The sequence below is a fragment of the Cyprinus carpio genome, chromosome B13 (assembly GCF_018340385.1).
Source record: "Cyprinus carpio isolate SPL01 chromosome B13, ASM1834038v1, whole genome shotgun sequence".
Taxonomy (NCBI): domain Eukaryota; kingdom Metazoa; phylum Chordata; class Actinopteri; order Cypriniformes; family Cyprinidae; genus Cyprinus; species Cyprinus carpio.
The window spans coordinates 17,184,934-17,212,338 of NC_056609.1; the positions used below are offsets into that span (position 1 = coordinate 17,184,934).

General features: G+C 36.1%; 1 protein-coding gene across 3 annotated transcripts; it reads right to left on the reverse strand.

Moving 5' to 3' along the window:
• Positions 1-546: 546 nt before the first annotated feature.
• Positions 547-27,405, reverse strand: LOC109091940 (proto-oncogene tyrosine-protein kinase receptor Ret-like). 3 transcript variants are annotated; one of them, XM_042736962.1, is made up of 20 exons: positions 27,157-27,404; positions 11,847-12,080; positions 10,862-11,155; positions 10,532-10,770; positions 10,219-10,414; positions 9,508-9,707; positions 8,468-8,750; positions 8,248-8,376; positions 8,031-8,141; positions 7,842-7,952; positions 6,221-6,477; positions 5,934-6,081; positions 5,726-5,833; positions 5,409-5,623; positions 5,201-5,323; positions 4,986-5,056; positions 4,605-4,742; positions 4,278-4,377; positions 2,388-2,535; positions 547-1,410 (listed from the first exon to the last, which is right to left on the reverse strand). In XM_042736962.1, the coding sequence occupies exons 1-20, from the start codon at positions 27,218-27,220 to the stop codon at positions 1,253-1,255; spliced, it is 3,327 nt and encodes a 1,108-aa protein (XP_042592896.1). In that variant the 5' UTR covers positions 27,221-27,404; the 3' UTR covers positions 547-1,252. The 3 variants fall into 3 exon arrangements, with proteins under 3 accessions (XP_042592896.1, XP_042592895.1, XP_042592897.1); XM_042736961.1 differs by having other exon boundaries at positions 8,248-8,379; XM_042736963.1 differs by having other exon boundaries at positions 1,270-2,535; positions 8,248-8,379; positions 27,157-27,405.

Consider the following 27,405-nt stretch of genomic DNA (forward strand, 5'->3'; position numbering starts at 1 on the left):
AATTATGCCTACTTTGAAGATTAACCCATTTCTTACGCTGGATGCCAACCGCCGTTAAACATTAAAAAGAAGAAGGAGAAGATTAACCCATTTCCTTTCTTTAAAATGGTATTCTTGTGTTTATAGGTTTGTATTTTTTTCTGTGTTCGTGCTGCTGCACCACTTCGTTCCTACGCCATGAAAAACGTTTAACTTGTGTCCCATGTTGGTATTATATAATTTAAATAAATCTTCCCATTCATAGAGCAAAACGACAAATTCAATGAAACCTCAAATTGATGGTTTAATTTAATTAAGGAGTTGCTGTTCTCATGTCCATGTACATGTTTACACAGGGTACTTTGTACTTCCTTTTCAGATAATTCCTTCATTTTTGTGGTCACAGTACAAGAATGGTTTCCATGCCTCAAACTTTAGGATGTCAGGATGAACAAATGATACCACATTTGATTCTGTTTGTGTATATAATTAGAGCTATGCTTTTTCATGAAGTCTGAGAATGAAGTAGCATATAAAACACACTTAAATGAACATCATGAAATGAACTTGAGATCTTCTAACAGTTTTATTGATTGAAACGTAATGTTTTGACAACATAATGAGGAATCACACTCAGCTTTATGTATTGTAGTTATTGTTGCACAAATAATGTCTTTACAAGGAATGAAAATTAAATCACCATATGACATTAAATTAAACACATCAGTACTCTGTTATGGCAATATTCAATAACTCGTAGTTACCACAGAGCAAAATATCAATATTTAAAAAACAGAAAGTAATTAAATTTCTGTCATATCCTGACACATGACCAAGAAGAAACAAACTCAGCTTTTTTCCAAATAAACATGTCCAGTATTTGCGGCGAACATCTGCAGTAGGTGATGGTAAAGAAGCTCCCTTTAATTCCTGGAGTGGGACCAAGATTGCCTCGGTCATGCATTTATAACTGGTGTTTTCTAACGGAAGCGGCACAGGCACTTAAACATGGACATTAAACTATACAGAGTCATGCAGTGATACAACACGGCCAACAGGGCCTTGTGGTAACAATCACCTATGAGCTGCTTGAAGCATGTTTTCTGCAATTCCAGCCAATTTGAAATCTTTTACCATCGTCCCATCTTCTACACAACAGCAGAAATAAAAGGGAACCGACTTTATCATCGAACAACATATATACAGTATCATATAAATATACACATCTCCCCACCCCCCACGTCTTTTCCACCACGGATTTTGGTTTGCGTTTTTAGCTATCGAGCGTGTCCACAATTTTTGCGGGAGAATGCAAAGCCATCCAGTTTGCATAAACACTATCATTGGCATATCTTGTAAAGACAGGGTTAGTGGCATCGAGTCTGTTGAGCGGTACCGGGCTCTTCTCTGGCCAGTTCGGGTATGACATGCCTAAAAACGAGAACATATCATTTTTTCTGCACTGAGGAAGCATTAAGTCCAGACAGTAAGGCTCTCAAACAAAACTCAGCTCAGCTTTTTAATATTTAACAGCATAAAACAGCACGAATGACTTCGTGGTAGAAGCATGAAATCATTCTTTGGTCCTTTGATTGTTTTTTGGTCATATGGTAAATATTGGTGACATCGTCTATTCTGTGACATCAGTATTGTGACTGCTGTTGTCTTTGCCATTTTATGTACAAGCTTTTAAATGAAATAGATAATCAGTGCTCTACTAAAAGAGTTTTAGTGTACTCCCAGAAATAACTGACATCAAGGAGTCTTATGCATAGCAACTGCCTTACTGCTGGCCATTTTATTGCTTACTATGAATGCCATCAGTTTGGGGAGCGTTAACAGAGTCCTGCATATCTTGATATATGATCTACAAGAAGAGTTTAATTCAAAAGCCTTACTCCTTTCAGAACTGACTTCATCTATTGTAAACACTCATTTTCTGTAATATGTTCAGAATATTACAGAGAGAGCACATCCAGAGCACACGGGACCTGTTTCAAATGTAAAACTTATTCTAAAGGGCTGCGAACCAATAGAAAATTCACACATGATGTATATCATGAAACACATCTTAATATATTTCCCTAACTGAACATAATACATGTTAAGTTGTGTGTGTATATATGAGAATGATTCATTTTTTTTTATCAGTAGTAATAATACTTGTACAATAACGTTTTTTAAAATGAATATTTCAAATAGTAGAGTACATCGGAAGCAGGTCCAAATGAAACATCTGATCCCTAGATCCAGACACTACAGCACTAACTGAATCTATAAAACACAGTATTCATAAATCAGTGGCAACCATGCTGTTAGCACAATCACAGCACTTTCTATGGAAGGCAAAAACATTAACTGATTTTGTTTCCTGTATTAGAATCGAGTAAATGCATGGGAAATTCTACCATAGAGCTTGTTTTCAATCCAAGTGGAGGGGAGGGTTCGAGGGAGAGGGGCGTTATTACAGTCCACTAAGGGTGTGTCCTCTTCAGACAGAGAGTCGTCATATAGCAGGGCGTCTGCCGGCGTGGAGGCCGCGAGATCCAGGTAGTCCTGATGAGAAGAAACACACAGTTATGAAAATGAGAGTAGCGGTATATAACTCTTCAGTGTAACATCACATATTTCATGTGATAAAAATGTTTCTTGAGAATGAGATTTTTCTTGATTCATTAGTCAACATCATTGACTAGAAAGCAGGCTGTCAAATTACATTAGCTGCTAAATGTTAACATAACAAAATGAACGACAGTATATTTAAGTATAAATATGGCCACTCTAACACTCTAACATGTAATTTATTCGAGGGGGGGGGGTGTGGGATGGTCACGTTGCTGACAGTTCATCCATTGTTTTAATTTCACATTGTCACTTATCTTGTAGAATTTTCTTTATGACAACATAAATCATTAAACACAGACTGCCATTCAAAACTTTGGGGCCATTCAAAAATAATTTAGAAAAAAAGTATCTTGTGCTAAACCAGGCTGCATTTATTTGATTGAAATTACAGTAAAATAAATAAATAAATAAATAAATAAATAAATAAATAAATAAAAATAAACAAACAGTAATGGTGAAATATTATTACATCTTACAATAATTGTTATTTATTTTAATATATATTAAAAGATGATTTATTCCTGTGATGGAAAAGCTGAATTTCAGCAGCCATTACTTTAGTGTTCATTGTCACATAAACCTTCAGAAACTGTTTTAATATGCTGATTTGGTGCTCAAGAAACACTTATAATTGTTATCAATGTTGAAATCAGTTAAGCTGCTTAATATTTTTGTGAAAATTGTGATTTTTTTTTTTATTCTTTGATGAATAGAAAGTTCAAAAGAACAGCATTTACTTGAAAAAGATTGTACCATCACTCTAGATTAATTTAATGTGCCCTGATGGAATAAAAGTACAGGTTTCTTAAAAAAACTGACCCCAAACTTTTCAATCGTAATTGATTTGATCGACTTTATGAATCCCAAAGGGAAATTCACGTCACAGCAAAGCTCACCACACAATAGATAGATAAAATAGAATAAATAAAAAAAAAATAAAAAATTGCACAATACTGTATTTTGATACAGCCCCCCTTGTTTCAAGCATCAAAGTACGCACTACACCATGTTATACAAAATACAATTTAAAATTCTACATCAACCATCTAATATGACATCGATTTTATAATCTAATAGCTGTTGGTAAAAATGACTTTTTATATCGTTCTTTATAACACCGGAGCTGAATTAATCTTGAGCTAAAAGAACTCACACAGGCTTGAACTGTTTCATGAAGAGGATGACAATCTTGATTCATTATACTGACCACTTTATCAGTCTGAGTTCTATACTGTGCTATCTCATCAATAGTGGGTAACACAAAACCCATAAATGAATGCGACTCTGACCCTTCTTATAAACCTGTATCGTATTGTCAGACCAATCAAGCTTGTTGTTCAAATATACACCTAGGCACTATGACATGACAATCTCAATTTCTGACTCTTGTATATATTTACTGGAACCACTTAATGAGGATATCTACTAAAATCAACCACAGTTTTCTTGGTCTTACAAGCATTAAGCCTAAGACCATTTATTTCACACCAGTCCACAAAATTCTGTTACAGAAATGTAGTAATTAGTATGTAAATACTATTTTGATTGGAATGTTTCACTTCATTAAGGTTCAGCTCAAGTTGTCATTTCATGAAGTTGATCAGAAGTGATTTGATTTGTGTGGATTTGTGTCTGTGTGATTGTATGTGAGAAAAATTGTTTGTTGTTCTTACTCGACTTTTCACCATCATCTTCTCAAGTTCTTTGCTGATGTCTGAGAAAGTGGGACGTTTATCTGGCTCTTGTTTCCAACAACGAAGCATCAGATTGTACCTACATTACATAACAGAGCATTCATCACCTGATATAGAACATCTCTAAATAACTGATACCTTTAAGTGAAATTAATTACATGCAGTGTTAGTAATATTATATGAGACATGCTGAAGTCGTGTTAAAATGCTATATATCACATGATGACATGGTGGTTTTGAAAATGATTTGTTCATTCAGCTCTTAAATCTAGAACACATTCAACTGATGTAAACTATTAAACACACATTTCATCCGTGCAGTTCTCTGGTTTCTCCATCCTGTAGCCTGTCTTCAGAAGGTTGAAAAGCCGTTCTGGAGCAATGCCTGGATAGGGGTTTCCACCCAGAGTTACAATCTCCCATAAAAGAACACCAAAAGACCAGCTAATGCAAGAAAACAGAGAGAGATTGTACTGTAAAGTTGTAATGGAATAAGTCATCACTGTAAAAAATGCTTTCTTCATAATTTAATGTTTCATTAAATGTATTACTTGACATTTCTTTGCAATTATTTGTTAAATTTCCTAGCAATTTCTGATTGAATCATAAACCCAATTTCAGTGTATTCAGACATGCTTAATATAAAATGTTGATTGTCTGTATGGAAGCATGTGTTGCATAACTTACACATCACTTTGTGTGGTGTAGATGTGATCGAACAAAGATTCTATAGCCATCCATTTAACAGGAATACGACCCTAGAAATCAAGAGCATATTATGACAAACTATTAAGTCTAACAAATGTAAAACTGCAGTACATATGTGTGACATCCAAAGGTTTCTAAAGTAAAACATTGGATGTAACTAGTTTAAACGAAACAAATTAGACAAAATATATCACCTTGCTCCTCTTCACATATGAATCTTCCTCATAAACATCTCGAGATAAACCAAAGTCAGATATTTTCATCTTCCTTCCCTCTGCCACCAGCACATTCCTGGCAGCCAGGTCTCTGTGAACAAGCTAAACATATTTTTCTCTCATTATAACATCATTCTTTAAAACATTATATATTCTGTGATGGAAATTCCCTAAACTGCTGACAGACCTTCATTTCAGCCAGGTATTGCATTCCTCTGGAGATCTGCCATGCAAAGGAGATGAGGTCGCCCATGGTCAGAGCTCTCTCATCTGGGTTTTCCAAGTAGCTGGAGTTGCGGTTGGCATCATTGCCCATGTAGCTTGGTCCAACTTTCCGGCTCTCCCTCAAAAAGTTCCGCAGTGAGCCATACTTGGCGTATTCAACGATTAAGTATAATGGACCTGAACAGATGAGCTTGTATAAGCACACAGGGCAAACAGCAAACACAAATGCATGCCGCATTAAACATAGGTTTTTTTATTTTTTTTACTAAAATGTCTTACCATCCTGGCTGCAAGCTCCATACATTTTTATCACATGAGGGTGATTAACCTGCTTGAGCAACGTGAACTCTGACAGGAGGTCTCGAAGCTCACTGTGAGATGCATTTTCTGTGGTAAAAAAAAGCATGCATAATAAAATTTTTTAAAACGAATCCAGTTTTTAGTGATTGATCAAATCTGCCTCTAAATCTAATTTTAAGTTGCATACCTTTCAACATCTTCACAGCAACTGTAGTGTATCCAGCTTTTCCTTTGAGGCGGAAAGCCGTGGCCTTCACAACCTTCCCAAACTCTCCCTCTCCAAGAGTCTTACCCAGCACTAGGTTCTTTCGTGGGAACTCCCACTTTGGATCTTCCTGTTAACAGAAATGTTAAAAACCGTTACACATCAAACAACCTCTTTAATAATAATTTGATTAATCAGTAATCTATAATCTATACCAAAAACATTGACATGCATGAATTAACTAAGTAAAGACAATGAGCAAGACTTACGGGTATTTTGAAGGTTTCAATGGCCACCTGATTCTCCATGGAATCTAGAGAAGCTCGACGAACATTATTCGCTGAGTAGCTGATTGGGTAGGATTGGGCTGGTCGGCGGAAAGTCATTTCAGCTGAGGCGATGGGAGGCTTAGGTGTGCTCTTGTGATAACGGCGGAAAAAGTACGAGGACAGGATGATGGAGACAATGAAGGAGAGGAGGATACCAGTTGCAATGATGGTCTTACACATGTCATTACAAAAGACCTCTGAAAAAACAATTACAAACAAAGCAATGGATTTATAACATTTTCTTTGGCAATTTAATTTTGTTTGCATTTTAACAACTACATTTTACACATTGTCCTCAAGAAAAAATAACCAATAAAAATGTACATACTGTACCCTTAATTCTTAAAGGAGACCTATTATGCCCATTTTCACAATATGTTATATAAGTGCCAGGTGTCCCCAGAATGTGTCTGTAAAGGTTCAGCTCAAAATACCCCACAGATCATTTATTACATCATTTTGAAAAAGCCTGTTTTGACTGGAGGAAGAAACACGCTGTTTTCGTGCATGTCTCTTTAAATTTAAATGAGCTGCTGCTCCCTGCCCCCTTTTCGAGAAAAGGGCTGTGCCTTTACAGCTGGTGCCTCAGATACTCTGCAAAAAACATCTTTTGATTATCAAATCTATCCCGCTGAAATCATGCATTTTAAACTATATTAGTTTAAACTTCTGATATATGGTTTTTTGAGCACACACACCCGAAGCACATGTGCAGAAAGAGATGTTCTTTCTTGTCTTATTGCGCTTAAACTGTCAAATACACACAAGTTTATGTTAAAAAAACAGATAAGTTACAAAAACAGTAGGTTATGTCTGTGAAGGTAAACAGTTGGGAAAGAAATCACGTTTATATTAGATCTGTGGCAGCAGCATAATACACAGGAAATAAATCAATAATTCCACAGCTCTTTTGTCTCCTCTGAGGCTGGGACTCTAAATAGTTTTCTGTGCTCGTCAGTGCAGCCAAAGACAGAACAGTTAACATTCACCATGGCATTACTGGTACACTGTTGTTGCTTGTGAAAACAGAATGGGGAAACCTACAGATTAAGGGGCGGTAATATTATAATAAGATACCCTTTCTACATCACAAGGGAAGCCAAATCTGAGCAGCTCGTTTTTTTCACAAGCTTGCAGATAAAGGCTTACCAAAAAATTTACAGAATTGCTCTTTTTTGCATTTTCTGGGTTGGTAGATGCATTATAGCACTTAACACACAAAAAGTCAGATCTTTGTTCTTTAGAAAAATCCCCCATGTCCCGCACATTCTTTGTTTTTCTTGCATATTCTAAAAATTTGACTTTACCAACCCTTCCAACAGTGACTATGAGTTTGAGGTACATCTTTTCAAAATGAGGACAACTGAGGGACTCGAACACAACTATTACAATAGATGAAAATATTCACTGATGCTCAAGAAGAAAACACAATCCATTAAGAGCTGCGGGGTGTAAAGTTTTTGAATTTGATGTTTGGGGTAAATAGTACTTATTTTCTTTTCTGGAAACCTTGTAAATATCTTCTGTAGCTTCTCAAGGGCCAAAAAAACAATCAGCTCACCTTCTGATGTATCCTTTTCACAGAAGCACCTTTCTGGAAAACAGTAGCAGGTCCCATGTCCAGCTCTGATTCCATACAGTTCCCTCTCGTAACCCCCGATTACAGGCTGACCTGACAAAAAGACACATTGTTATAGTTACTGTAATACTAAATGCCACAAGCCACAAAAAACACTCAAATTTCTCTCACTGGAGCAATCCTGAGGACATATGGATATGTTTTTGCTCTCAATGGCATCACAGTAACCATCTGGACACGTGCGGAGGTCAGGGGAACAGGTGGAGTAATTTGGAGATATTCCTACAAAGGTAATACAATGACACAATTTGCCCTTTTGAATGATAGAAGCAGCGCCACAGTAATATGGGAAGTGCAGTGTATTGGATTCAAGGACATTGTGGCTAACCTGTATCTCTGCTTTGTCTCCACTGGCATCTGCCTGTTGGGGCTGCCAGGCCTCGAGACGCCTCACACTCCACTCGCTGTCTCTTTTCTGCACAAGCCAAAACCCGCTGCTCATCCAGCCTCATGAGATCTGCTATATGGCACAATCAGTTAGGAAAAACCTGGATCAAGAGCTGTAGCATTCACCACTGTCATTCAGTCCTGTGAGCTAATAACCTTACCTTCACCCTCAAAAATAACCACGAGCTGCGTCTTGGCCTGAAACTTGTTCTGCTGCTCCTCTGCAATAACTACATATTGCAGCTCTTGGCACTGTGGTCTGCGTAACACCTCAGTGTCATTCACATAGAGCACACCAGTCTTCTCATTCGGGTTCTGTGCAAGGCCAACTGCCCTATAACATGACTGAGCATCAGCAGAGATGTTCCTGTCTGCGATCTCTAATTGATATGTGACATCAATGCCCTTAAACTTCAGACAGTTGTCCACACAGACACTTCCGATCTAAAAAAGACATAAAATACACATTAGTGTCAATCCTCTGGAGTAATCTGTAAAGGAAATTGCAATTTCTTTTATCATATGAGTAATTTATCAATAATGCAAACAGGGGCATAGAAATGTATTGATATTTGTGAATTGTGATGGTTTTAGTTTTTCTTATGGCTATTTGACCACCTATAGCTATTTCATACACCAATAGGGCTCAAAAAATCAAATCATGTCTGTATTATGTATTGATTCTCATACATAGCCAAAAGAAAAAAAGACGCTGCATGCTCGGTGTCGTGAGGTTAGCTTTGAGGCCTGAAATGTTTCTTTTCATTACACAAAAAAGGATTCTTTTGCAAAGACTTCAGGAATCGCTTATCTGTTTCTTAAAGGAATAGTTCACCCAAAAGTGAAAGTTAAAATGTCTTAATGATGGGTTTGTTTCTTATAAACCCACAGACATTAACTGATGGACTGGAGTCATGTGGATTACTTGTGGATTATTGTGATGTGCTGTTTAAACTCTCATTCTGATGGCACCCATTCACTGCAGAGGATCCACTGGTAGTAAAGTGATTGATTGATTGATTTATTTATATTTTTTTGATGAAGAAACAAACTCATCTACTTCTTAGACGGATGGATTGGATTGTGAGTATATTATCAGCAAATTTTAATTTCAGATGATCTATTCCTTTATATTTACAATAGCGCTTCACTACTCCTGCTTGCATAGGTTCAAAATGACTAAAAAACATCATTAATGCACCTGGGAGTATGTTGTTGCTTTCAGTGACACAGTGAAGAAGTAGGTGACATTGGAGAAGCGAATAGAAACCGGCAGGATAGTCACATTGAAATGTAACAGCACTGTTCCCTCTGGGCCGGGGAAAGTGGTGTCATTGAGCAGGTAGTCCAACTGAAATGAGCGCTGCTCTGTCACAGACAGATTCTGACTGAGCTTCAGCTCTGAGGGCAGAAAACAGAATAAAGGACAATTCAGTATGTAATGTAAAAAAGCTATTCAATTATGGTGCACTCAGTAATTGTTTCACTGGCCGATATGACAGTCGACTTGGACTAACAGGTCACGTTTATTCAGCAGCAGCCATTTCAAAGCTTTTGGAACTTTTGATATTTGAACAGATTTTAAAACAGTAGGAATCATATGCTTTATATGTAGAGAAAAACTAAATGACTTTCCAGACATTCAGTTTGTTCCAAACACATGTGCCTTGTTGACGAATGACGGATAAAAACAAAAAATGTTCAGCTATCAAACATGTTGGACATACTGTCAGTTTATTAATATTTGGTGAATCAACAGATTCAGTGCAGTAATTGCTCATGTGAGAGTACAATACATTATTTTTTACATATCAGAAAGCAGTTTTCTTTATTAATGTGTAAAAAACTCAATATGGAAAAAATACTCCGTGCACCTTTAAGACAAGAAATATGTCATGTTATTTGTACTCACTGTATTCATGAACTGTCCCGCGGACATTTCCAAAGATGGCTCTTTCTTCCCTAAATTTGTGCTCAATAGTAAAAGTATTTTTGATCCAGGAGTCATTTGTCATTAGGGTGCCCTCTAATTTATTTTCGATTTGGTTTGTGGGATAAACGGGTGTTGTGTCCCTGTCATATACAAACAGAGTTCCATAGACAGTACCCTACAAAAGAAAACAGACAAACCATTATTCGATACTTTCATATTTCTTTTACAGTATATGATCTTAAGAAGGCTAAGAAGATATGAGACGGTTGTGTTTACAATGCCTAACACCGACCTCACTGCGGTTAAACTCTATTTTGATGTCCTCAGTATCAGTTCCATTCATGTAAGGAGGATTATCGTCCTCATCATAGATGTCCACGTGCAGAGAACTAAAGAACTTCTCCAGTTTTTCTTCTGTCTGTATTATACACACTAAATCCAGATGGTACGATTCCATCTCCTCACGGTCCACGGATGCCGTGACCACCAGCTCTGAAGTGGAGCCGTTGACAGCAAATGGAGCTGGAGAGACTGAATTCAATACAAGAGACAAGAGAAAATTCATCTCGCCGATCTGTAATATGCAGAAAGCCTTGACATTTACACTGGGTTTGGTTTGTACCTGCTTCCACTCTATAACTGATGGTGTAGTTGGGGCAAATGTTCATGCGTGTAAAGCGCCGGAGCTGCCGCAGGGCCCCTGGCAAACGGTTCTCTATGATGTGGGGTTTTGAAACCTTGTCAGGGAAACACAATGTTTTCAGCTCGACCTGACCACAGGAGGGCGCTGTGTCATTAAAGAACATCAGTTTGACCTCCACTGTGCGAAGGAAGGGGCACAACTGTTTCTGCATGGGCACTGGAGAGACTCCGACCTTCAGGTTGAGATCCTTCACGGACCTGACCGAGCTGCTGCCTGGAGGACAGACATCAGGAGACATGTGTCCTTTAACAAGAGGGTCATTCATCCCAATGTTCAACTCTCAAGGTTCTCTAGAGACACTATTATGAAATATGGTCTGTAAATTTACAGAATTGCATAATAAAATTAAGACTTAAGACATATATTTGTTACCTTATTGGCGAATTGTTTATATTGTTTTCAGCATAAATTAAATGTAGTGACTACACATAAAGATGATACACACACACACACACACACACACACACACACACACACACACACACACACACACACACACACACACGCACACACACAAAACAATTTGCAAACTTAATAAATAAAGACATTATCTATAAAGTGTAATGTATTATCTTTTTGGATCTCAGGATAATTTTTCTTAGTTAAACTAAATCCAGTTAAGTATGTTTTCAGCATGTTTAGATATTTTTACAGGAAAAAGACAAAAAACGTTTAATATATTAAATACTTATTTTCAAATGACTTTAATATATAAGAAAAAAACTTTCAGTGATACAGGAAACAGTATCACTTACATTAAAATAATGGTCTATACTAGATTATGTGATATATCAGCAAAATATTGAGTAACATTACAAGAGTTAAAACTTGAGAATATTAATTTAAACAGATGAAACTGGCATACAGGCAAGCATTCAAACAAATAAAGCTGTGTTAAACTCACGTATACTACTGAAGTCGCTCCACTCCAGGGTTTTGTTCATTGAAAGGACCCCAGTTGCCTCATCCATGTGAAACCATGATGCGTAAGTGTCTCTATGGGAGCACAGGGTGAAATAGGGCCTCTCTGTAGTGCTTTCCCGCATTGAATGGACCTGAAGGACTGGTGATCCCTGTGGCTGACCCACGTATATGCTTTCTGTGTACAGCCTCTGAGGAAAATACAGTCCAAGTGAACCTGTCCAAAATACACATGAAATGTCACACTGTGTGCATTGTGGACATTCATTCATTTATCCTCAATACACCAGTCACAAATGAAAAAATCTCAGCGATTTAATCAAATCCAACATTAAAGCAATATTTTGGATTCAGTACAAATTGAGGTTAATCAACAGCATTTGTGGCATAAAAATTCATGTTCTCCATCTAAAAAAAGGAATACATAATAATATACTCAATTGCTTAAAAACATTTTCAGTGTAAAATTTTTTTTTCTTTACAAATTTAACCTCTGGTGCTCATGATGCACTCAGTAGTTTGCAATTAACTCTATTAAATCTTGTGTTATTGACCTGCTTCTTATCTAAAATCTGTTGTACAACAGAAACGTCCATGCAAGTAGACGGGTTACACAATGAACTCATTAAACACATCCGCTTTTCTGTTGAAATAGCCCTCGCTCCTCTGTCATCGGAAAATGAAACAGCATCTCATATGACATTGACACTGGTCTTTTAATGAATTTCTCACATGGTCAATATGATGCGGTCTCCGATTCTCCTTGGTTTCACCTTGGGAAGTTTAATTACAGTGGATAACATAATACTGTCTAGAAATGAATCATTACCTGCAGGATGAGTGTAGATGGAGATGGGGGAAGGGTAATCTATAAAACACTGTAAGATCCCCATGTGTTTTACCAGTAAATGGAGATGCAAGTGTTCAGGCTGTAATTATATCTCTCCTGTGTTCCTGTCTGACGACGGTGGGCGGCCACTTAGGAACGTACTAATATCATTAGCAGACAGCAAAACTAGATTTTCTATTTCTGTTGCTGCAGTTGAAGCCTTGTCTCTGGTTTCAGACATTGATTTAATTTAGCTGTGCTGGGATGACAGGAGGCCGGATTGATGGATACAATGTGGCCAACCTTCCTGAAGGATGGAGACGCAGTCAGGAATACTACAACCTTTTTATTAAATGCCTTGTCAAGAAACAAAGACAACACAGAACTGGTTTGTGTTCCTCTATTTATGGGGTCGCCATTTGCAGACATAAAACATTCTTTGAAGACCTCATGTGTTCAAAATTAAACTTTTGCAGTTTGTAGTGGATTTCTAGCTTTGAAGCCATGATAAAAAGCTTAACAGATACAGATACACACTTCTACATTTACATTTATCATGTAGGGAAATGGAACAAAAAATCAACACTCAAATTTTTATCCAATCAAACACTTTGCAAACATAATACAGTGCTGAGGGATGAAGTAGTTTTGTAGTCCAAAACCCAGCCATTAGCACTCCTGGTTTCAGCGTTCTGTCAATGTTTTTTAATTTTTGGTTAAATGGCTGAAATAGTATGCGTGGTTACAACAAACTCATATATTCATGTTTTATTCCATTACATAAAATACATTACTAATACACCCTTGTGATTTTTTAAAGCTTCAACATGTCTTTAGTAGCTAAATGGGACTCATGGGACTCACTGGGAATCATTTGTTGGTCACAGAGCTTATTTTCTCCAAAATAAATGAAAAGCAATGGCAATACAAAATAAATGAAAAAAATCCAATTGGGGATCCTGTTTTGTCAAGGGATGCTAACTTCCAGTAAAAGGATACAGCCTAAAAAAAGGACAAGCTCTTTGATATGTCCCACCTTATTTTCCTGTTTCAGTACAAAATATTTCTACCTAGGAAAGAAGTCAACAGGCCATTTAAATTATTATTATTATTTTTTTTTTAAATATGATGCATAAAAAAATTCATTTAAAAAATGAATATGATGTCATAAAACTGTAACAGGTGTGACATGACCAGGCCCTGAACCAAAAAACAACTCGAAAATATTGCCTTAAAAGAAGCTGTCTAAGCCATGTAAGGTGAAGTCCATGTTGTATTTCAGGTGCGTCTTTCAGTGAAAGTCGATAGTACAAAGTAATGCTTGTGTGCTTGGTTCATAAACCATAGCCGCAGGAGAGCTGAGGGATGGTAGCATTAATCTTAGGTGATGCAGATACTGTGTTGAACAAGCCACTGGATTTGCTGTGACACTCATTCATCATCCCGTGTCAGTGTATCAGGTGGAGTGCTTAGCAGTGCTATGCCACTCTAAGATTCAGTGCAGCACTGATAGCATTTACTTTCATTTGTACTTAAATAAACACATGAAATTGGAGTAGTTGTGTGGTCCTCCTGGGATAAGGATTCCCAGACTAAGAACATTGTAATACAAGCAAAACCCCTTGCCTCTTTGTTCCACTGTAGAATTCAGGGATTATGACTGACAGCTTTTTACATCTGAAAACTACACAACTTATAGAAGCATATAGGCAAGGGTGATCACTTATCCAAATATTTCTATATACTGTACCACAGTGAATACTACGCACAGTAGGCATATTTTCTGTATGCGTGGAATATCTTTTAAACGTGTGCTATATGCAACAATGTACACTGGAACACCGTATCCCATGCACAATGCAATGCTTTCAACTTGACCCAGCATTTTCTGTGTGATGAATAAACCATAAGTAATTAAAGCCATGATTTTTGAAATTATTTAATCAGGCAGCCAAGAGTTGACATTGTTATACATTTTCCAATGAAGTGGATTAAAAATGCAATAAAATTCTGGGCTATATAAATTATCAGTCAGCATTAAAGATTTAATTTATTATTATTGGTTGCTATAAAAGTAGTCTACATATCAGCTCATATTGGATATGTGATTGTGCATGCTACAGTAATTTCCTCTATTTTTTTTTCATTTAGATTACCTTTGCTGCCATCTAACACTTAAAGGTAATTTTCAAAAACACTAATAATTTAATGACACTGTCGTCTTTAGCAGATCTCTAAATAAATATCCATTTTTAGTACTGTACTGTACATTATAATGTTCTGATGCCATTTTGTTAAACAAATTATTAAGACTAAATTATATCAGTATCAGCCATTTATTGGTTATTAGCTAGAAAATGTTTATTGGATTATCAGTATATCAGCCAAAATGTCAATAACAGTGCATCTTAAATGAAATAATTTTTATTTCCAACTAGATAACTTGATGAATTAAATTTGCAGTGTGATAAAGGCAAGTGGCAACAATGTAGCCAACCACTTTATAATGTGATAAACTAATTCTGTTCCACGTACTACTTATTAGGAAGAGTAAGTATACAGTGGTCTGTTTACATTTGGCATTAACTACCTTCATCTGGATATCATCCAGGTATGCACTGAAAATGTAAGCGTAAGTGCAATTTCAAATGTAATGTTTTGATATTTGCTTGTTCTGGTCCTAAGGTAGTTGAGGACCCATTGTGATTGGATATCAGTATAATCTAAATCATCAGTGTAATCTAGTCATCATCCTTGTGTTAAGTCATGACATGTCAAATACTGTGTCTGGGTCCAAGCCTGCACTTCGTTTCAAGTGAGAATACAATCTCTACAGCTGTTTTTCAGGATTCATTCATGGCACAATTTTTAGGCAAGCTTAACAAACTCTTAAAGACGGTCTCAAACTCACACCATCCCAGACAACAATATTTTCACGATTCAAAAAAGATGAATAGTTCTATGGGCAACTGAGATTTCACTGTGGAGATACAACTGTTAAAGAATATGAAAGCACACAACAGAGAATATATAGGAGACAGTTTTAATAATAAACACTCTAGGAAACATTACAACACACTATTTCAAATGAGGAAGAACATAGGAAAAGGGAGGACTCTATACAGGATAACTAATCAGACACCTCAGGTCACAATGCAAGGAAGACTAAACTCAAAACGCAATGAAACATAGCAGACAAGTAACAACAGTAAGTGTTAGGGCTATTAGCACCACTTGTTATTTACTTTTGGTCTTTGCCATTTGGACCCAGAAACAATGACATCAGACTTAACAACTGGATATTTCTGATATTTTTGTTTTTGAAATAGGGTGACCAACTGACCATACGGGCCATTTTTATGGGACACACACTTGCCAGGATTTCTATATTGCCTAAAATATCAAGGTTTTGGCTGTTTGCACTGTGCAGATCGATCCTTGTATGACATTATTTCACGAGAGCTAGAGAGCAGACCAGATGGCTCCTTATGCTTTCAAATCGCTCTTGTGATACGTTGGTGCCATACGGCGATTGGTGTGCAGCTTCAATTTGAACGATCGAACAAACATGCGCGTATTTGCATCGCTTTGATCGTTCTCACCTTTTCACATGCGGGGCGCCAGGATTGGTCGATTATGAACAATACCTGCATGTTATTGGTCAAACTACTTTGGATGTTTTAGGCAATATAAAAATCCTGGCCAGGACGTGTCCCGTATAAATGGCACATATGGCCACGCTATTCTGAAAGAAACGTTAGCATTTCACATGAAGAGAAAGAGAACTCTCTTTATAATCAATGGAGCTGTTGTGTACTTCAGTGAGAGCACTTTCCTGAAAATATCAGTTAAAAATGTCTAAGTTGTGTATACAATATATTGGTAAAGCATGTGCTAAACAAAACTGGTTGTGAGCAAGATCTGCTCTGATTGGCCATTCCTTTATGGCTATACAAACGGCTGATTGGCTACAAATTTCAGTGCTGAAAAAAAAAGTTGTAAATGTGACCCTGGATCACAAAACCAGTCTTAAGTGTCAATTTTTCAAAATTAAAAAAAGAAAAATTCTAAATACTGAGAAATTCACCTTTTGTCCGAATGAAGTTCTTAGTAATGCATATTACTAATCAAAAAAATAAGTTTTGATACATTTACGGTAGGAAATTTACAAAATATCTTTATGGAACATGATCTTTACTTAATATCCTAATGATTTTTGGCATAAAAGAAAAATCTATAATTTTGACCCATACAATGTATTTTTGGCTATTGCTACAAATATCCCTTTGCAACTTAAGACTGGTTTTGTGGTCCAGGGTCACAAATGAAAACTTTTAACACAGTTTGACTACATCTTAATACTGTTAATCAAAGCAGCCAAAATCAAAACTGCATTAGTGTTTTTTTTCAGCACTGATAATTATGCAGGGAAAGGATATCTGGCCTGTTATCTGGATACAGAAGCTACTTGATGGGGACAGTTGTAAACGCATGATCATGCCAAGTATAAACAGAGAATTCAGTAAGCAGCAAGCTACTGTTCCAATCTGAAGAGAGAGAAGTAAAGAAGTGTTGGCCAAAACCAAATGTTTGCAGTGATTAATGATCAAATGTAGACAAGGATCCAACAAGCATGAATAAATTGCTCTAACAACACTGTTACTGCAATTTCAATTTATCGATCAGTTTGTCGACTTAATTATTCACATAAATGTTGTGTGATTAAATGTAATGAAGAACAAAGTAAATACTTTTCATGAGGACAAGTTTAAATACATTCATCTTTTCAATGTATGTACAGTATGTACATTCATTTCACATTAAGCATTTAAAGAAAACCATTAACTTTCAAATTGTTACACTTTCCAAAAAGCTTTTAAGCCCAATAATCAGTGTTTTGGAGGTCCTAGCCAAGGTAAGAAATAATCTTAAGTAAACTTCAAGTCATTTGAGTTTCAAACTTTTGTGGTGTGGCAGTTGCAAACTATAGCTGTCTAACTGATTTGAATCATTCCAAATTCAATTTATTTCCAGGCCGGAAGCCAACAGAAAGCAGTTTATATCAAGCTAATTAACTCACAGAATCAAAAGCAGTACACAGCAGGAATGGTGCTGTGACATCACAAGATTGACATGAGGCATTCAGTGAGTCAAGTATAACGGGATGTGACATGTGGATAAGCATTATGCGAGTATTAAGGTGACGGCAGAAGGGTGGATGTTTGGAGTTATGACTGATCACTTGATCAGATTTGGCCCACATCATGGATCATGTTTGTAAACACTATGAAGCAATCTGACATATTGATTCCAGCTCACAGGCAAATTGACTTTGAACTTAACGCACACATATGCACAAGCGAGACAGGAAAAGCTTAACAACTGAAATCATGTGTCATATTAATTTTGAATTAGACATTATATGAAACATCTGCGCAAAATTTCCATCAGCGATTCATTCAGTGTTGTTATGGGTCAAAGGAAGGTGTGCCAGCTCTCTTCATCTTAACCTAGAGTGACTCTTGAGTCTGCTACTTGAAACATTTCTGATGATGCAACAATCTAATCAAATGACGAGAAGAGACCAATCAGTTCTGAATATAAATAAATCCGCAGTCATTGCAGAGCATTCATTTGAAATCAAACAGACATATACGATGACCTTAATTTTAGTGTCAGTCTCTGCAATGGTGTGGCCTGGATGTTTTCAAGCAACATCTCTCAGCGAGAGAACAGGTTAATGGATAGATGACCTCTGGACCGGGCTGCACAAAGACAGGAACTCAATTAGCTCAACATGCACACCGCTGCAGAAATGTACCATCTATGAGATCATGGGAGCTGGAAGAGTGCATGGGTCTTTCTTGCCATTTCCTTGAACTCGTCAAAAGGCGGAAATAAGCTAGCAGTCAGAGCAATCCACTTTCTATAATCCACTTATTCCTCAAAGGGCTCCATTCATGACATGCTGTATGTAAATACAGGGATGTGTTTGTTGCAATCACTACCATTCCCATCTAGCTTCAAGTCTGCAGCTACAATGGCTTTAAATATTACTGCAGTGTAACCTTGATAATGATTCAGTCTGACAATCAGAACTTTTTTTGGTATCATCATAAAGCATGCAGATGTTGGCCTCTTGGCTCCAGCCCTTTTTGCCAAGGTCAATGTGCAGAGCATTTGTCCCCAGTGATGACCACACAGAGAAGTAACAGGCCAATCAATAGCAATATTAATCAACAGCCGAACACATTAAGCACATGAAAGGTTGCCACATGCTCTCATGTAGCATGTATTTTAATTAAAAGTCCAGCCTGAATATAGTATTATAAATGATAAGCTATAATAATAATAAGAAAAAAAAAATAATAATAATAATAATTATTATTATTATAACAACAATAAATCTTTTTCACATTAAAATTAATCTAAATGTGTGCCTAATAAATCATAACAAATACAAAATACATAAAATCATGTATAAAAATTATGCCAGTTCCAAGCAGATTGTTAAATTTTTTCCCTTAAATTCAGATCCATATGAAACACTATGGATGTAAGAGGACTAATCAAAGTAAACATACTTAATTACTAAGCAAAATGATTAAGACTCCATCTCTATAATATAGTAATGAGAATCATTACTCTGTGACCACAACGATTTAATTAACTAAAAGGCTGCCAATTAGGCTATAATTCAATACGGGACTATTATTATTGATTATTATGGTTAAATTCCCCTCATTTCTAATGTGCACGGGTCCCTTTTCTTCAGTATGTGACACTGAGAAGGTTTAAGATTCAAGCAGAGTGGTTTAAAAAGACAAGAATCATACAATTAGTACCCATTATTGTATTAGCCAAATGCAACATAGTAGATTTCTATAATTGAATCAGAAAAGAATACAATTAAACATATCTAAAGTGTATATCTAAAGCTGTTATCAAACAACTACAATATTATTGATCATCATCAGAAATGCAATGTCAGAAATGTAATTCAGCATCCCATCAACGTAAGCACGGAATGGACGTTCGTCATTAAGTAATCTAATTTCACATCTCCTGTGGGAAAAGGCAGTATGTTTGTATTTACTTTATAATCTCTTTTGGGATTTGATGGGACATTAGAGCTCATAAATGAGGGACCTTTGAACAACATGTTCTCTTGGATGGTTATCATTACGATAAGCAATTACCACATTATTCACTTAATGTTATAATATAAGCCTGAGACAGAGACAAAACAACAATCAAGATTAGACTAAACACCGAAACAAAACCAGAAGGCCTCTTTTTTTGTTCCTCTTTCATTTTTTGGACAATATTTTGAAATAACCTCCAGTGTAATTCATTACTCAGTTTGTGTTCTCCTCCACTGCTTCAAACACATACTCACCATTTTTATGACTTTTACCTGCTGAGTCTTAAACTTCACAGTGGATGGTTGAAATGGGCCAGTGGGTGAATTTACATGGACTAGTGATTTTGAGCTGTTAGGTCATCAAGAGCTGGCATTTCCGAAATGCTAAGACTTCCATTTTAAAAGTGCAATGTAAAACCAACCATGCACTGAAAAAAAAGTAACCTAAAATATAAATTAATTGATTTTATTCAAGTCAGAATATTATTTAACATCACTGAAACAAGCTAAATATATTTGATAACACGAACCAAACTCAATTTAAAGATTAGATTAGGTATAAATAAGCAAATGACCAATGTTTCAGTGAAAGGGATTCCAGTATGCCAAGGCTGTATATACATTTTTAAAAGTCTCAGTGTAGTTGAATGAAATAATCTCAAAGTGTAATAAATGAATCTCAAAATCACAGGCATTCACAATTCAGCACCCTTCCACCTCCAAACATACCACCAAAGGCCAAACGAGGACAGTTAAGTCCTAACTAAGCCATTGTGTTGGTTGCTCATTGTTGTAAATGATCAGTCAAACACACCATGCATCGATGACCACTAGAAAATAACACGTAAAGAACCATGTAGAAATCGAGAGCCCCAAACGCCCTTGGGACACAATTTCAATCAATGTCTTCTTGTCCTTCCACCAAAGCAAATTAGATTCCACTGATGCACGGGGTGGAAATGTGACCCATAACTAACTGAAGGATCTGGGCTGCAACTCCAATAGGTACAAAAGCTGGGCAATTAGTCCAAATGTGGTTTCTGGTAGATTCATTAATGTCCATGTACAATGGATTATCATGAGGACAACAGCCTTTATTATGACACTGAATCAAGAAATGGCACCAGTGCACTGAAACCATAGTTAAGGCACTATTTCTACCTGATCTAACCCTTCAGTTTACCTTTGATGGTGTTATCATAATGCATTTAGAATGATTCAGAGATAAATCATTGTTAAAAACCTGTTCAGATAAATATTTTTGACTTAATTTAGATTAGATAAGGATTTTTTAAAACATCTTTTTCAGTGTATCAGTATAATTCAGTGTGTACAATACAATACATCTTACTTTTGCTTTATATTAAACTGTTTAATGAATGCATTTACAATCTTAAATAATATGCTTTTAAAAATACAGTCTTAAATATTAGATCATTGAGCTTCATTAAAGATTTAAATAAAATAAAAGATTTGGCCTAGATTTTCTCCTTTTCTTTAGGGTATCTACAGAAAGAATAAGAAAAGAAAGTACCAACATCAAATCTGTTTTTCCAATCATGCTAAAAGTAGAGATGATGAAGGGAAAATTGGCAGGATTTATATACACTGCTCAAGACACAAACTAAACTAAATCATTTAATGCAATAAATCCAAAATAAAACATTGTAATGTATCAAATGAGATTTATCGGTCTGCAACAGGGCCGTGCCGAGACATTTTGAGGGGCAGTGGCCCAAACCAAAAAGAGGGGCACAAGGAGGGTGGGTGCTTGTTAATACAAATAATCCAGTTGTTATAAATATACAATTAAAAGAGAAGATAGCACACTCTGTAATAACTGACTTTATTGCAGATGTTTTGATAAGAGTGGGTTCTCTCAACCTCTCTGAGCCTGCTTCTGTCTCATCTTCAATGGAAGTAGGGCAGAGTGGGGTAAGTTGAGCCAGTGGGTAAGTTGACCCACCCCCTGCATCTTAGCAACTGTACACTTTTACTGTCATGAGACCATGTATTTTGGAACCACGCATCATTTCTGCCAGACTGTGAAAAGGAGAAACACATTGGGGGAATGGAAGGCACCACGGATCGTAGCCATGGTTTGAAAATGAGTGAGGTCTGGGTGGGAATTGTGCTATAATAACCCCACTCATTATTTACACTAAACACTTTAAAAAAGACAGATATGTAGATGTTTGTGTAAGATGTTTTCTCTGTTTTGGAGGAATGAGCATTGTTAAATTATATTACATTGCACCATTACTTTAGGTTAGGGGTATATAATATTATCAGTTGTTTATTATTCATTCAGCAATACATAGGCCTATTACTGTTAAAGTTTTCACCATTGTTATATAGATGATAACTTTGTCTAGTGCCCTTATGAATGTTGTTGGCATGACTTTGTGGAAATTTAACCACAATATGAAATAACATAGACACAACATACTTGTTCTACAGATCTCTGCATTAGTGTTATATGCTACTGTTTTGATAGCGTTGACAAAAGTTTCCGACAGATAATATCATGATGTGTTTGTTTTTTGTTTTTTTTGCATTTGCCTTACTGAATGTGGTATCGGTCAGCAATAACATGTCTGTGGGCTCTTTTGATTACTATCAGTTCTGGCAGTGTTGCCAGATATTGCTACGAAAACAAAAAATTAAAATATATAAATAAAAATATCTTTCCACCTGTAGAGACTAATGGCCAACAAACTCTCTGTTTAGTCTGTTTTTAGGAAGGTTTTTGGTGTTAAACATTGTTTCAGAAATGCAAACAATTAAATATTGAAATGTAAACTTCATTTGGTTGGTTTTATGTTGTTGAAGTTAACTTTAAGAAAAGAAATATGACTGTCTGTAAAAGGAATTAAATTAGTTTTTAAATTATTATTTATTTCACATGGGTTTGAATCAGATTCGGTCATTTTACACCCAGATGGTGCATCTTACCCACTGACACGACTCGGGCCAACTTACCCCAAAACCAGGGCAAACTGAGCCATGGGAACACTTTTTTATAAGAAGCCATATTTTTAGAACCTTTTTTTAATAGATACATTCTGATCATTTAAAATGATAGGAATACTTTAATTTGGATTAGGATAGATACTTTCATTGTACTTCTGCGTCATTTTCCCACATCTTGAGGACCACAATAGTAAAAATTGGCTAATCTTATCCCACTCTCCCCTATAAGACATTTAATTTAATATTTTACAGCATAAATCTATATTATATACTAATAAACAACTAATTTAGAACATTTATACTATATTTTTAGCTATTTATAGGCCTACTATTAATATGGTTTTAATAAAATATGATGTGTTATAGATTACTAGTATCAAGACAAGTGATTATAATGGGAAATATACTAAATTACAAGAATTAAAGTGTGACAAACTGCTAAATATTCTATATGATTTTTTTACCTGCTGGCTTGCTGGAGCTTTATATTCATGTTTGCAATGTTGAACTGTCTTTACCAGCCTCCCTTCGCACAGATTGTGAGTGATGCTGTAGAGCGGGTGGGAAACATGTTGTGGATTAGCGGAATCAGCGGATCTTTAGCCGAGCGGGGGTGATTGGTGAGAGGGGCACCTCAGGCGATGAGGGCAAAGGGGCAGTGGCTCTACCCCCTGTACACGGCCCTGGTCTTCAATGACAGTTGATGAAAATGATTGTGCTGATGCAGGAAGGACTGTGAGATGGTCTGAACTTGATTCCCTAATGTTGCTTCCCATCGGATGGCCGTTCTCCTGTGGCCTGATCATGAGGAAATACTTCTTGGGTGAGGGTTTTAGAGGTCAGAAGCCATGGCAATCCAACAGATAAAGTTACAGGGTCAAAGCTGTGTATCCACAAATCAATGCCTCGCACACAATACATGACATGGGGTCTGGACTTATTTTATGCAAACAACTAGTGTGATGGAAAGCTATAGACAGCTGTGTGACTTTAGAGGTCAAATGATATATTTGATTATCAATCGCACACACTCTCCTTCATTACCTTATTAGTTGTTCATTAATTTAAACATTGTATTACACATACAACATTCACTGCTGAAAATAAACAGTATGCACAGATGATACTGACAAAAAATGATTCATTTTTTTTTTTTTTTTTGTTATTTTTTTTTTGTTGAATGGTTGATTTTTTTATTTTAAGTTTATTTTTTTTATTCAAATGCATAGTTCCATTAAGAACCTTTAGCATCCATGGAACCTTTCCATTGCGTAAAAGGTTTTATATAGTGGTAAAAGATTCTTTGGATTTTTAAAATGTTCTTCACACTAAGAAAAAAAAATGGTTTACTCAAAAGTTCACTGGGAAACCAAAAATTCTTCTAAAGAGATGGTTCTAAAGGTTCTTTTTTGGCATCTGGTTCCATAAATAACATTTAACATCCATGTAACCTTTCTATTGTGCAAAAGGTTCTGTAGATTTTTAAAATATTCTTCACAATAAGAAAAAAAACTGTTAACTGAACAGTTCTTCGGGGAAACAAAAAAAAAAGGGCTTCTATGGCATCACTGTGAAAACCCCCTTTTGGAACATTTATTTTAAAAGGTTAACAGGAAATAAAGAAAAAGATTATGCCAAGAAAGTAAACTTGAGGTCTAATCAACAGCAAACAAGAGCTTGTGCTCTTTACACTATATTCAAGGACGAACAACTGTTTAATACTGCCAAAAAAAAAAGAAGAAAAAAAAAAAAAAGCCTTTAATCGTCAAACCTTCAAAGTGTGGTGACACCAGACAGAGATACATGATTACATGTATCCCCAGCATGGACAAAACCCATTGCTTATGTCATCATCCATTTTCATGGGATGGCTTGTCATAAAATAGATGAGATCCATTTTGCGAGAGGCGCTGCCAACCATCCTGTGTCTTTAATGAGGGGTTTTAAGCCTCATCTGTTATCAGAGCTGTGTACTCTATTATTTTACTGGCAGTATTTTCCTTTCGGAAGACAAACACATTGTGTTTGCCCAGAGCTAAGCACACCTGCTGCACACCTGCCCTCTGACCACCTCTCGGCACCAGGCTTTTGTTTTTCCTCACGGCAAAGAATCAAGGTGCTTCCGCATCATCTCTAACAAAGGTTAAAACAGGAGCTGTTCAGTAGGATGAAATCTAATCGTATTGTTCTTTAACACCTGGTGATTATCAAGGCAAAATTCAGTTAACTGTGTATTTAAGATAAATTCAAAAAGCTTGTGTTGAGAATGATCAATTAAAATGTAAACTTACACTGAAAAATACGACAGCCACAACATCACTGCCCCCAGAGAAAATTGGATGGAAAAAATAATATATTTAAATAAATAAACAGACTCGTACATGCAAAGTCACACCTTTCTGAAAATGACAAATAATGCCTATTAATAAATAAAATGATTAATGAGAATATCATATTACAACAAAAACATACCTGTTTTTTTCTGTATACTAACAAGTTTTATATAGTTAGTTTACTTTATTACTTTATTAAAATGCTTTATTACAAGTGATTTAACAAGCATCACAATTCCCCGTCAATATAATCATGCCACACAAAAACTTTTGAAAGGCTCATTTGAAAAAGTTAAAAATAAACTGCTTTCAGCAGACCATATCATTGCTGATTTTACTCGTATTTCAGGAAATTCTGCTTCAATTGTACAATTCCTGGTAGTTTACTGGTCAGATGAATACTTCATGAGTCAACAAGACCATTAAAATGCAATTTCCCATCATAATTTAGACTAAGAGATTCAGTTAACATCAGAATGCATCTATGGTTTTGTCACTTTTGACTCTAATGTTCATTCAGTCATCATTACCACCACCATCAACAGCATCCAGGAACCACTATTGAGAGAAGACTGCAACACTTTTGCATTCACACACTGCCAAATGTCTTCCGAATGACCAGAATAGCTGTGAAACCTCTGCTATGTTACACTTTGGTCTGTATTCAAGCTGTTGCGATGTGACCATTCCTTTTTAATGCAACTGGCCACACACTGAGATTTAAGATCTATTCAGGAACAAGTTCGACTCTAGTTAACTCCAGTTATTTTGAGAGAGATGTGTTAGTTCAGTTGGGCAGAGGGGTTTTAAATGGGATTACAATATAATGACGTATAGAGACATGCGTATTGCTTGCTTGAACCATGTGGCACATTAGGGTTGTACATATTTTGGCTTCAGCACCAGATTGCCTCGAAAAAACTGTCTGGTAAATTTCTCCAGTAGCAGTGGTCTGTGAATGGGGGCAGATGCAGACCCCCTGGATATACAGATGTATTGTCTGTTGTTCGGAGCCAGTATATAGTTACACAGACAATAGGATGCATAACTAAATGTACATAAAATGACAAATAAAACCTATTTCACAAAATGTATGATTTACCATAAAATGTTATTAAAGTGTGAAATACAGTACTTTGTTCTTCATTACTTGAATTGAATTCATAATTTCCAGAAAGCAAAACTGACTGATATCTTTGTTGTTTTTATATAATACACTTAATAATAATAATAATAATAATAATAATAATAATAATAATAATACACTTTTCAACAAATAAACAGAATAGTAATAGATTTTTCAGCAAATAAACCAAAGTAAATGTTTTCCATGAATCAAAAACTTCCTTGAGAAAACCTGAACATGAAAACACAATTTTCAAAGGTTCTGCGTAGCTTACTGTGTTTCACTATGTATAGATATAAATTAAGAGGCATCATAATATATATTTAATGATATATAAAATGATCCAATGGAAAAAGAGCAGTTATGTTAAATTATGTTATGACACCATTGCGTGGAGCAGGGTTTTGTTTCAAAACCTAGTAAGCAAACTACCTACACCCTTAAAACAGGTTGTTTTTTCAGGATCTTAGGTTCTGCAAACAACCTTCTTAACCCAACTATAAATTAACAATATCTAGGGTTATTTTGTTATTTTAAAAAAAGTATGCCACATAACAGGTTCTTACGATCTGGGTTGTAGGATGCTTTTTAAAGAACAAGGTAATAAAAATGTCTTTGAGCAATGTAAGACTTTGCTCAAAACGCAGTCTAGGTAGGCAGCTATCTAGGTTTTGAGACACAGCCCCTGTGTTGTCACTGAAGGATGCACATTAGAGGCGACAATTCTATTTAAGTTAAAATACGACAAGTGTAATGCTCAAGTACTGCATCTGAATAGTAATTCATCCATTCTAGCTCTCAACACAGTTATTTACCCCAAACAAAGAGGGCTAAATAGCGTACACTTAGCGCGAGGTGACATCAGACTGTTATGGAGTAAATCCTTACCTTCAGAAAGGAGAAGCAGGAGCACCGCGATGTCTCCCCAAACGATTCCACGCGTAGTTCCCATACTTGTCAATCATAGGTGTAATTTCACAATGAACAGCCAAAAGTGTTTTGATTCCTAAAAAATAGAACTTTACAGTGTTTACGATTCGCGCGAAGGAGCCACAAAAGTCCTTAACGTGAGTGTCCCATTGACGGGTGACTGCAGCGCGAGCTGCTGGACCGTCAGCGCGCGCGCACACACACACA